The sequence below is a fragment of the Haemaphysalis longicornis genome, unplaced genomic scaffold (genome assembly GCF_048455015.1).
Source record: "Haemaphysalis longicornis isolate Haplotype H1 unplaced genomic scaffold, Haemaphysalis longicornis Haplotype H1 scaffold_7, whole genome shotgun sequence".
Taxonomy (NCBI): domain Eukaryota; kingdom Metazoa; phylum Arthropoda; class Arachnida; order Ixodida; family Ixodidae; genus Haemaphysalis; species Haemaphysalis longicornis.
Genome location: NW_027526422.1, coordinates 162,045,437 through 162,058,461, shown reverse-complemented (window position 1 = coordinate 162,058,461; position 13,025 = coordinate 162,045,437). Strand labels below are relative to the sequence as shown.

The window sequence follows — 13,025 nt, the reverse complement described above, 5'->3', positions numbered from 1 at the left end:
CTCAAGGACAGTGTTCAAGGTGACAGGGTGGCATGCTAAGGATTTGCGGGCAATTATGGCCACACCGCCAGAAGAGTGTGTGCAGCCATCCCTGTCTTTCCTGTATACCAGGTAACTATTCAAGAAATTTGTGTGTTTGGAATTAAGATGTGTTTCCTGGACACACATTAAACTTGGCTGATTGGCATGCATAATCTCATGCACGTCGTCAAGATTATTCAGAAGGCCTCTGCAGTTCCATTGAACAATGTTTTCTCTTCCCATTATGATGTGTTAGAGCTACTGGAGTGTGATTATTTATGTAGGGTCTTTCGGGGCTTGCACTCTTGGAAGGGGTTTTCTGACCTTCTCTACTGACCTGGACGTCGCAGCCCGTTCCTTCCGCTGCGATGAAAGCCGGAAGGGCTCGACGTCCATGTCGTCATCGGATGGCAAGGGGGTGGCCAGCGGACTGGGCCCCCTTGACGTGGTACCCTTTCGGGTGTTCTTTGCCTGCGCTGCCAGTGCCGAAGGCGTGGGGAGCACCACAGGTGGCACAGGCAGTGAGGCGGGGGAGGGGGTCGCTGCGACTGCCTCCGTCTCCATCTCCGTGCCCTTGCGTGTGCTTTGGGCCGGTGGAGAGGAAGCAGTGGATGCAGCGGCATCCCCAACAGACGTTGTTGCCACCACAGCCGCTGCTGGGTGAGCGGGCGGTGCGGAGGTGGGTTGGGCTGCCATAGGCAACCCAGGGGGGGGGGCGGGAGCGGGACCAAGTCCGACTCGCGGTACTGGGTCCCCGCCGAAACCAAACGCCGCTCCGCCCCCCGGCGAGCTGCGTCGGCGTACCTGCCCAGAGGGAAGGAGGCGAACCTCTTTCGCGCCTCTGGGAAGGTGATGTTTTCGGTTATCTTAAGGTTAATTATTTTTTTTTCAAGATGAAACTTTTCACAAGCGCGAGAGTATGCTGCGTGTGGACCCTGGCAATTCGGGCAGGTGAAGTTGGTTGCAGTGCAGTTGTCAGAGAGATGATCATGCTGGGCGCATTTGGCACATGTTGTTCTGCCTCGACAGGAGTTGGTACCATGCCCGAACCTCTGGTACTTGAAACAGCGCCTCGGGTTCGGGATGTACGGCCGGACAGAACAACGGATGCAACCTGCGTTGACATGCTCGGGCAGTGTGCCGCGGTCAAAAGTCGGGATCAGATGTTTGGTGGCTATTTCTTTGTTCTCTCTCCTGATGACGATGCGCCTTACTGCTGTCACGCCTTGTTCTTTTAGGCCTTCGAGCAGATCAGTCTCTGTCTCGGTTAGAAGATCTGCCTCAGAGATCACACCTTGACAACTGTTGAGGCTGCGGTGGGGTGTGACCCTGATCTCCAGATCTGCCATGCGGGTTTGTTTCAGGAGGATTGTAGATTGCTGCTTGGTTTTAACTTCAACTAGCACTTCACCAGTTCTGAGTGTTTTGGCGTCATATGTTTTGCCGATGATACCTTCAAGGTATTTAGAAACAAGAAATACCGATTGAGAGGAAACCGGCTTCGATTTGTCCACAGATTCCATGATCAAAAAACGAGGGTAGTTATCTGGCTTTGGGAGCGAGATAGAAGGCAAAGAAGGAAAAGATACTTCGGTTCGGCCCCTTTTAGGGGGCCGATCACGTCTGGGGGGGGGTTGATTTATCCATATGGCATAGGAAAAAGCAGGAAGACGGGGGTACTTTCTTCCTTGACCTTACCCTGGTAGCCAAAGAGGTCCCGGAGCTCCCTGCCTGGTGAACAGACAAGGAGCCCATCCGCCGGAGCTTGACCTGGGCTCCGACGGCCACCGTTCGTGGTTTCTAACCCTCCACCTATAAACACATCGCCACGGTTGGATCCAGCTTATGTTTGGGGGCTCGGGGTCCGCGGTATCGCCAGTACCGTCACCAAGATTACTCAAGGTGCCCCGTGCGGGGTGGTGGAATTAAATTATGGATGGGTGTCTTGTGCGTGTCTGAAAGAGGGACCGTGAGTGCAGAAGCCTCCTCCCTAACTCTGAAAGAGAAAGGTAAGGAAACGGATGGCCTGTTTAAAAAGAGTGGCAAGTTTGATGTATTGTTCATGATGGGATTAAAATGATGGTTGGTAAGGGATACAATCTTAGATGCATATCGCAGGTCAACATACTCCCGCTGATGCCCTAGACACCACTTGCCGCACTCGACATAAAGGCTTTCCACAGGGCTAGGGCGGAAATCGGCGCATGAGAGGCGAAGGCCAAGATGCAGCACTGGGTCGAGCATTCTCAGTGCGGTCTTTGTCGCCGACCCATACACGACACTGCCGTAGTCGAGCCGAGACCCCACCAACGCTGTGTACAGGCGCAGCAGGAGTTGTTTGTCGGCCCCATAAGATTCATGTGAGAGAACCTTAAGAATATTCATTGTTTTTAGGCATTTACATTTGAGCTGTTTGATATGTGTGATGAATGTAAGTTTTTCATCGAATAAAATGCCTAAAAACTTGTGCTCCTTGTTCACAGGAATTGGCACATTCGCAAGAGTGATGTCTGGGTCCGGGTGGACCCCACGCTTCCTGGAGAATACAACACAAGAGCTCTTTCCCGGATTAATTTTAAAACCATTCTTTTCTGCCCAGCCGGCCAGCTTCTTGACGCCGAGCTGGACTTGACGTTCGCAGATGGACATGTTACATGATTTAAAGGATATCTGGACGTCGTTTACATACATGGAATAAGAGATTGTGGGTGGCAATGCCTTTCCAAGAGAGTTCATCTTAACTATGAAGAGCGTGCAGCTCAACACTCCACCTTGCGGCACGCCATTTTCTTGCACATGTACCTTTGACAGTGGAGAACCAATTCTGACGCGAAAGGTTCTCTCCGACAAATAAATAGCAAGAGTGTTAAACATATTACCAGAAACACCGAATGTGATGAGGTCAGTAAGGATTTCATAACGTCAAGCGGTATCATAAGCCTTTTCGAGGTCGAAAAACGCAGTTACGCAGTACTGTTTATGCACGAAGGCATCCTTAATATACGATTCAAGAGCTACGTGTCGATCATTCGTGGATCGCCCCACCCTGAAGCCTGCCTGGCAGCTCTCGAGAAGGCCGTTGTACTCCAAAAAGTACACGAGCCTCCAGTTTATCATCTTCTCGAGAAGCTTGCACAGGCAGCTGCTCAGGGCAATGGGTCGATAGCTAGCGGGAGAAGAAGGGTCCTTCCCCTCCTTCAAGAATGCCACAACTATGGCATCCCTCCAAGACTTTGGAATGTGCCCTGAAAGCCATATCTTGTTGAACAGGTGAAGAAGTGTTACAAGAGTGTCGGTGTAAGTTCTGTATCATTGTATATGTAATGTTGTCTGGGCGTGGAGCTGAGGGTGTACACGTGCTCAGAGCACCCCTCAGCTCATGAAGCGTGAACTCGGAGTTATAAGAGGTGGCTGACCTGTCATTGTCATGTAAAGGCTTCTTTTCGGCCACGAGTTTGTGCTTCATGAAGGTGTTTGTGTAGTGTGCTGAACTGGAAACGTGTTGGAAGTGTTGTGCGAGTGTGTCAGCCTGGTCTTCAAGTGTGTCCCCTGTTGTGCTGACCAGAGGCAGGCTGTGTGTTTGTTGTCCTTTGAGTTTACGTATTCTGGTCCATACTTTCCGTGTGTCTGTGTAGGAGTTAATTGATGTTATGAATGTACGCCAACTATCGCGTTTTGCCTCACGGCGCACACGTTTTCCGAACGCCTTGGCCCGTTTGAACAAGAGGAGGTTACTCGACGTGGGGTACCGACGAAGGATACCCCACGCCTTGTACTGGGCCTCTCGCGCCCGCCTACAGTTCTCATTCAACCACGGCCTCCGCTGGTTGCGCGGGGCACCAGAGGCGTGGGGAATGGACCTTTCGGCGGCGTCGAGGATGTGCGCCGTGAGCAGTTGGGTAGCTTCTTCAACGTGTAGGTGTCCTATGGATGTGTGGTGTAGTTTGGATGTCTCTGTAAATGTATTCCAGTTAGCTCTTGCTTCATTAAACCTTTTATGGGAAGATGGACTGCTCGGGCCTGTACCTATATGCGTTAATGAAGTGGGGAAATGGTCACTACCATATGGGTCTGTGCCCACGCCCCATTCAAGACATGGAAAGAGAATTGCTGAACCAATTGCCAAGTCAAGATGTGAGTATGTGTTGTGACCTGTGTTATGGTATGTAGGCTGTTTCTTGTTGGAAATGTATGCTCCAGAGGACGTTAAATACTTCTCTATCAGGCGACCTCGGGCATCCGTGCGAGAAGAGCCCCAAAGAGAGTTATGAGCATTAAGGTCGCCTGTAAGGATGTACGGTTCGGGCAGCTGGTCAACCAGCGCCTCGAAGTCAGAGCTCGAAAGTGAGACATCAGGAGGAATGTATATGGAGCATCCCGTTATCAACCTATTAAATATTATTGTTCGAATTGCTACAGCCTCAAGGGCAGTGTTCAAGGTGACAGGGTGGAATGCTAAGGATTTGCGGGCGATTATGGCCACACCGCCAGAAGAGTGTGTGCAGCCATCTCTGTCTTTCCTGTATACCAGGTAACTATTCAAAAAATTTGTGTGTTTGGAATTCAGATGTGTTTCCTGGACACACATTAAACTTGGCTGATTGGCATGCAGAATCTCATGCACGTCGTCAAGATTATTCAGAAGGCCTCTGCAGTTCCATTGAACAATGTTTTCTCTTCCCATTATGATGTGTTAGAGCTACTGGAGTGTGATTATTTATGTATGGTCTTTCGGGGCTTGCACTCTTGGAAGGGGTTTTCTGACCTTCTCTACTGACCTGGACGTCGCAGCCCGTTCCTTCCGCTGCGATGAAAGCCGGAAGGGCTCGACGTCCATGTCGTCATCTGAAGGCAAGTGGGTGCCCAGCGGACTGGGCCCCCTTGACGTGGTACCCTTTCGGGTGTTCTTTTCCTGCGCTGCCAGTGCCGAAGGCGTGGGGAGCACGACAGACGGCACAGGCAGTGAGGCGGTGGAGGGGGTCGCTGCGACTGCCTCCGTCTCCATCTCCGTGCCCCTGCATGTGCTTTGGGCCGGTGGAGAGGAAGCAGTGGATGCAGCGGCATCCCCAACAGATGTTGTTGCCACCACAGCCGCTGCTGGGTGAGCGAGCGGTGCAGAGGCTGGTTGGGCGGCCTGGGGCAACCCTGGGGGGGGGGGGGGGCGGGGGCGGGACCAAGTCCGACTCGCGGTACTGGGTCCCCGTCGAAACCAGACGCCGCTCCGCCCCCCGGCGAGCCGCGTCGGCGTACCTCCCCAGGGGGAAAGAGGCGAAGCTCTTTCGCGCCTCTGGGAAGGTGATGTTCTCAGTTACCTTCACATTAATAATCGCCTTCTCCTGCCTAAACTTCTCGCATGTTCGAGAGTAGGCGGCATGGGGTCCCTGGCAGTTGGCGCAGGTGAGGGTTGACGATGGACAATTATCGGACGGATGATCATGCTGAGCGCATGTTGCGCAGGTCAGACGACCACGGCAGGAGTTGGTTCCGTGCCCGAACCGCTGGCACTTAAAGCAGCGGCGCGGGTTTGGAATGTAGGGCCTGACATTACAATGTACAAAACCTGCATTGACATACTCTGGGAGTGTGGACCGGTCAAAAGTAAGGATAATGTGCTTGGTCGAAACTACCTTGTCATCCCTCCTCATAGTTATGCGCCTCACAGCTGTCACGCCCTGATTTCTCAGGCCCTTCAGCAGGTCAGCATCTGTCTCATTCATCAGGTCTACTTCGGAGATGACACCTTGAGTACTGTTTAGGCTCCGGTGGGGTGTCACCCTGATTTCAAGATTGGCTATGCGAGTTTGTTCAAGGAGGATCTTTGCATGCTGTTGGTTGTGTACTTCAACCAGGATTTCTCCAGTTCTTCGTTTTTTGGCCTTATATTTGTCACCAATGGTGCTCTCCAGAAATTTTGATATTAGGAACACGGACTGTGATGCAAGAGGCTTTTCTTGGTCACTGGATTCCAACACCAAAAAACGGGGGTAGTTATCGGGCTTTGGAAGACTTGGGGTTGGGAGTGGCGGAAATGAACGTTCGGTGCGGCCCCTTTTCAGGGGCCGATAATGTTTGGGGGGGCTTTACGATTTACCATATGGCATGTAAAAGAAGCAGGGGACGGGGGTACTTTCTTCTGAAACCTTACCCTGATAGCCTGAGAGGTCCCGGAGCTCCCTGCCTGGTAAACAGACACGGAGCCCATCCGCCGGAGCTTGACCTGGGCTCCGACGGCCACCGTTTGAGGCTTCTACCCTTTACCTTTAAACACATCACCACGGTAGGTTACAGTTTATGTTGGGGGCTCGGGGTCCGCGGTATCGCCAGTACCGTCACCAAGATTACTCAAGGTGCCCCGTGCGGGGCCTCCGCTGCATCCTATAAAGCCTCAATCAAACAGTACTCGAAGGCAAGGAGCGCGCCCTTTGGTGGCGATTGTAGCATGCGCCGGCGTGTTGTTTCCAATGTTATTCACGCTACATAAGGCTGTGGAGATGGGTATTCATGTGTGCAAAACCCGGTACGCGCTTACCTGACGTATCCATTGGCTGCAAGGTGTAATGTGGCGGCGAATGCAGCACACAGGAGTGTATGCAAACTTCATTTGGACACTCAGACGAATGGGTATTCTTCCGTCGTTACGTTAGGCGTAAAAATACGCCGGGAGGTGCAACGCCATCAAGTCGCACTCGCAGCTTCACGTGGACATTTAAGCGCGGCTTGGAACATTTTTAGGCTCAATGGCGGGGCTACCAAGCGATAAGCGTGTCTGTATGACCAAAGCATGTTTGTCAAAGATTTTAGTCTCAGTGACAGAGATGTGAATGACGCAACGGGAAAGAAAGGGACCATGCTATTGGTGATGATTTGGATCAGATGAAACCCGAATTCCGCATGTGATGCGCCGAGATTTTCACTACTACCCAGCTTCACACAGGGGCGCAACAATCACTGGCTAGCTAGCAGGATATGTGCGACGCCCACAATACTAGAATATCGGTTTGGCAATTGGAGACTGACACTTTCCCTTTCAAAGCTGCTACCTGCTATGTTATCCAAAGAGTTTTTTAATGTATTTCACATATGTCGTCGTAACAGTTTATAAACAAGATAGAAAACGGTTTTCGTTATAATGTTTGTCATTAGCGCGTTAGCGCCTTGACAACAGCATGCTTCCAGACACCTTGTAGCGTAATGTTGGTATTGACGCGTTTGGTGATACTGGCCTCCGTGCGATTGGTGTTTGTGCCTTCCCATGGGCGCGAAAGGTGTGCTGGTAGCTGCTTTCGTTATCACTCTACACGTGCGAAAGGCGTTCTGTTAACTTGATGCGCTGGCTTTGCCGAAAATTCCGTGGTACCCCTACATTAGACATTACTCAATCAAAGCACTAATTGAAATATTTATCCCAAGTGCTCAGAATATTTGTATTTTATTGATGTACAACGTGTGCGGTACTTGCTTTTACGCATCGCTAACCGTGACTCGTGAGAAACAACCTTGGTACAATTGGAATTTCGCTGCAGGGTGAATAGACGGTGGGGCATTCGCGAGGACATATAATCAAAGGTGTCATGAAAATTATGTCGCAAAATGGTTATTGTAGAAAGACGTGCGAGCAATCGCATCTTAAAGCTTTCCAACTGAAGCAAGCATTAAAAACAATGTGGGAGAATTAAACAAAAATAAAAAGGTAACCCTCTTTAGGCTTACTGCAATAATAAAGCTCTTTCGAGTGAAAGCTCATTAATCTGCTATTTTTTAAGGAACATTTGCTATATAGCGTCGCCAAATGGCTCCCCAAGATTTATTTTACTTATGTCATCGGTGCTGCTTGGCCATCTTGACAATACCTAGGTTTCTAAGCTCGGTAGCCTAATTTGACCAATTATAGCCACAAGGAAAATGTTTACCCTTGTGTGCGCCATTGTGACTAGTAATGTACCGCATGTCTTTAACTCTACCGGCTTTCTTATTATTCTTTTTCCTTTTCCACTGTCTGTGCACGCCTTTTTTCCCTTTCTCTCCGAGCTTGAGAACTTGAACAGCTTTTTTTATCATGGAAGCATCCGGTGATTTGTTTTTTTTTCACGTGCCTCTTTATGTCTAGGTTTTGTGAATACGTTTATTCATGCGTTTAACAACTCTGTGACTGCAGACTTTGTAATTGGGATTTGGGTGCCTTGTCCAGCAGCGCCTGAAGCCTTTTCTCTCGCATCCTCACGTTTATCTTCGCAAACAAAGAACGGAGTGTCTATGTTTATGTATGTTTATAACAATGAACATGAAAAAAAATGTCAAGCACAGTAATTTGTAGAACCAAACATTGCGCGCTTATTCTGAGTTGATTCTTCATTTTACTCAGCGCTGATTGTGAATTTCGGTATGCATGAGCAGCAAAAACCTGGTTGCTGTCAGAGCGCTTTCTGTTTATTTTATTATTGCAATCGCAGCAAGGTGGTATTGATTATGCGAAGTTGAACTTCACACTGGCGTAGTCAAGTAACTACCCGACAACTGTACCGGAAACTCTTTTACAGTGCAGCCACAGTGGTGCTGAAAAGCAGAATGCCCCGAGTCTGCACATCGCCTGCTACTCGGGCATCGAGGGCAAGGTGAAGAACTTGGCCTCCAATGGGATGGACCTGGAGGAAGAAGACAGAAATGGCGACAGGCCCATTCACTACGCTTCTTGTGGGTGAGTCAACTGTATTTACTTTTTGATAGAAAATTTTTAATATACAATAACGTAGAGTTTGCCACCTATTCGCACTTTCCAGCAACGGTGGCGCCGCCGCGCGCCTTTTTTCCGAAGCTGTTTCTAGATGATCGGCGTCCCGAGCGAAGGCAGCCGGAGCGTTCGGAAACGTGGGAATTGAGAACGCAAAACCAAAAAGCAATCGAATGTACTGTGTACCGCATTAAGGAATCGCTCAGTGCCGGGAAAAGCCAGCTTTAATACCTTTCCTAGAGATAAAAAAGCCCGGAAGGTTTGAATAACTATGCTCCGCATTGAAAAGGGGTCAGCAACACAATAAGGTTTGCAGTAGTCACTTCACGAAAGCCGACTTCTTCTGGAGCAGTATCCGTAGGTTTAGTTCGCTCTCTCATTATTTATGGTGTGTTTTTCGTGCAAGTTGAGTGTGTCGTTTATTAATAGATGGTCCGCAGTGACTGAAACCGCGGTTGAAGAAAGGTGCCGTGCCGCCACATAACATTCCTATGCGCACGCACGAGAAGTAAGTGAAGCCAAGAGCCAACATGATAACGTCATTGTTCTTTTATTAACGTGATGGTTTCTTTTAATAAACGCATCATTCCAGTTGCATTTTGTGCTTTCTTGGGTTGTTTGTGCTTCGGTCTCTTTTGAGCATTATGTGTGATTACTGTTTTCGACTTGTTGCTTTTTTTCTTTCTCAACCCCCCTCTCCCTCTTCCTCCAGTAATGGGTGATGTGGGTATTTGTAATAAATAAATAAACTTGTCACTGCGGCATCGTCGTTTCCGACAGCGCGCCGAAATCAAGAGCACAGCTGATGTAAGTGGAGCTGCCGCAGAGGCTTCAGCGTTTGATATTTAGTTTCAGTATTTTTATTATTACCTGCAACCTGCATAAACGCAGTTGGACCTTTTGTTGTAAAAACAGCCAAGAAAATTATAATTTACTCGCATTATTCGCACTTGACCCGACACAATTGCGCAAGTGGCAATAACAAAACGCTGTTCTCAGTTGCGTCGACCGAGCTTTGCTTTAGGCTTAATAAATATTCGTGAAATGTGCTTGAACCATTTTACGAGCATAGATGGAAGTGTAGCATCCTTTATAGAACCGGCAGTGCCAAAAAACGTTCACGCAGTGTGGTCGGCTGGTGACGCTGTTCGGTTGCAGGTACAATCCCACGATGCTCATCATGTCATCGGTGGCCAACGTTACTAGAATAAACGTTGATCGGTGGCCGCCCTGATGCCGCAGTACACTGTGACTGACGGTATACATGGCTTGCACGTGACGTCACTTCTGCCCGCTCGTAGTTACTGTGCCATGTTGGAGCACAGCGGGCCGCTCGCTATGCATAGTGTGTGTACGTTTCTCGGCTGATGTACCCGACCCACTACAGGCTTACCTCTTTCTGAGGAAGATAGGGCCAGCTTCGAGAGTCGAGGCTCTCGACGCGGCGTATCGTGTGCAGCTGATAGGATCAGCCCGCGCACGCTACGAGGAAAAGATGCGGATGTGCGACAGCGTGGATCCCTACACGCTGTGGCCGGGACTGGACGCCGTGACCGATGTTGCCGAGTTTCCCGAAGTGACGCACGGAGATATCGTGAACTATCTTCTTTACTCCTCCAGTTTTGTGACCTGTCTGATTTTCGTTCTCGTCAACTTCGTCGCTATCTGGAACGGTTGCAACGTCGTCGCCGTAGCTGGGGTCCATCGGCTGCGTCGCGCGGTCTCAGCGGTCTTTTTCCCTGTACGCCGCTTTTTCGATCGTTCGTAACGATCGGTACAACGAGCTTTGGTGCCGTAGCCAAGCGCAAGCGACGGCACCCAGTCACGGTATGCCTCGTCCTAAATCTTGGCTGGCTGTAGACGTTGCTGGCTTACCTGTCACAAAGTGGGCACCGCAGACTGGAATGTTACGGCTGCTGGGATCGAGATCGACACGTTTTATGCGTGATAGCCACAGGCTTTCCCGTCTCCCACTGAGGTCTTCCGTCCGCTCACACTGATTTGATACAACTTTCGGTAGACGAAAAAGGCTGCTGTTCGCCGCTTTCTCTCTCGAATTCGACTAGCTACGGTTCGAGCAGCCGACAACAGCACACAACACCATTGTGGAAACGCCGTCCAGTCTCTGCCGTTTCCACAACCGCGCGGAGACAGCGCCGTGTAGAGTATCCGCGGAGTCGGCGGTGCTCCAGTACGAAGATTATGCATCCCAGCATTCCCCGTTGTGACGTCGGTGCAAGGCATGTATAAACTGCTTCGCCTTCGACAAAGCACCTTGGTGTCCCATCGGCAAGGGAAAAGATGGTCTGAAGAGACATTATAAATAAATAAATAAAAGGCCCGGATCGGTTTTTTCCTCCAGACGCGCACTTACGGGACGTCCCGATCATCGTCCCGTCCTCCATTTTGGATACCCAGTCGCGCCACCTATATTCGCTGGAAAGTGCGAATACAGCCGTGTCATTTACGTTAGGCAAGAAACGCATTGCACCATCTTTCCCTAACAGACATCCCCACACATCTTTCAAGAATTTTACCGCCGTGTCCTTCCCTGCATATAGTGCAGGGAATCAAAACATAAGTAAGCGCCATTTAATAACCACGCTGAGCTTTAAACTTGGACCTGGATGATTGGGATTCCTCGTTCCTGAAAGCCATTGTCCTTTGCGGCTCCTCTTCTCTCGGTTAATAGCATTAGCTGGTCGTTGGGATCTCGGTTTATTAGCAGGGCCTCCAATGGTCGGCCATATGCAGATCGAAGCCCTTGACGAAGCTGGCTGTTTTTCGCACTTCAACTCCTTTTGGTGCACGGGGAGTGGCAAAAACGTGTCGGCAGTACTTGCATTTTCTTGAGAAAGAACTCTAGGACATTGCAGGGTACTAATGGATAAGTGAGCATCTTTAAAAATTGTTCCTGAGCGAACCACTTTTTCGTTAGCGCGCAAACCTTACAAGAATTACTATGTTGTCTATTTTGTTTACCACCAACTAAAAAATCCGAAAGACTGAACGGAGCAGTAGCGGGAAGCTACCTCGGAAATCCGAAGCAAACCACAAGGTGCTTGTTTAGAGCACGTTCGCGAGGCATCGCGAGTGTGTACATTGGGTACCTTGGGAGCACGCTTGACCTATGATATTGTAAGGAAAGAAGCAGGCTTTAACAAACAAGCGCAGTAAAAGAATTTTGAAATTTTTAAGTCTGTGAAATCCTTCAACTGAATTTCCAAACTGTGACAGCATTTATGTCGATCCTTTAAGTGACCGTACAGGAAGGCAGTTCTCTTTTTTTTAGCCTTACGAAAAATAAGTGCTGCTGCGATCTGCAAGGTAGTTTAATAACAGAATTCCGTGTATACTACAAAACCAAGCCACGCATTTGCTTTTGCACCACACCAGGTTTACTGAAGAGTTATCGACAAGGCGACGTTGCACCTGTTAAGTTGTAAATGGGAAACGTGAAATTGTGTGCAAGAAGGAAAATAAAGCAAGCAGATTTATTTCTTTTAGGCATCACATTTATCATATTTATGCCCAAGAGACGAAGTGGGCGTATTCTCAATATCACTTTTAGGGCACAATAATTAACTAAACCGGCTTATACCGCTCTTTTTAGCAAATTCAAATTCAAAAAGGAAGTTTTCACGCCCCGAGACTTCACCTTGGATACAATAAATGCCGTCGTGTGAGGGTTAAAGTCAGTTCTGAACATCTGGTTATCTGTATAAGCTTGACTACCGCCTGGTGGCGGGCTAGTTAGTTATATATCGTTGGTTCGACTGGGCTGGTCAAAACACACGACGGACGAAAACAGACATACACTTGACGTATAGACTGCGCACTGACAACTGACAATTGAATATTTAATTAGAAATGACAACACTTATATACAAGAAAAGCAAGCCGAATGTAACGGAAAAAGAAATTACGAGATGCCCAAAAAGGAAGGGGAAGTGACCAGTAGTAGGAATAAACATTAAACGATGGCACGTGCTGGTTCCCAATGTTTGCACCGAAAATTACATTTCACGCTTGGTAAGTGTGATAGAAGGGGAGCTGAAACGTTCTCCCTTATGCCCGGAACATTGCAAATGCCTCGAAGATCTCCCGTCTGAGCACATGTTTTCAACTTAACCAAATGGATGTTTTATTGAACTGGGCTTCGCATTTGCACCTCACACAGTGCGGGGCCAAATTCCCTGCGGCAGCTATATGCTGGCACGCATATCTGTGCTCTCTTAGCCTTTCGTTGATGCATCGGCCTGTTTGGCCGATGTAA

General features: G+C 49.1%; 1 protein-coding gene across 1 annotated transcript in view; it reads left to right on the top strand.

The window, feature by feature from the left end:
- Positions 1 to 13,025, top strand: part of LOC144146634 (rabankyrin-5-like) — a 49,445-nt gene that overhangs the window by 22,972 nt on the left and 13,448 nt on the right. Inside the window, exon 3 of the mRNA XM_077678572.1 lies at positions 8,559 to 8,716. Coding sequence (XP_077534698.1) covers positions 8,559 to 8,716 — 158 coding nt within the window. The remainder of the gene's footprint in view (positions 1 to 8,558; positions 8,717 to 13,025) is intronic.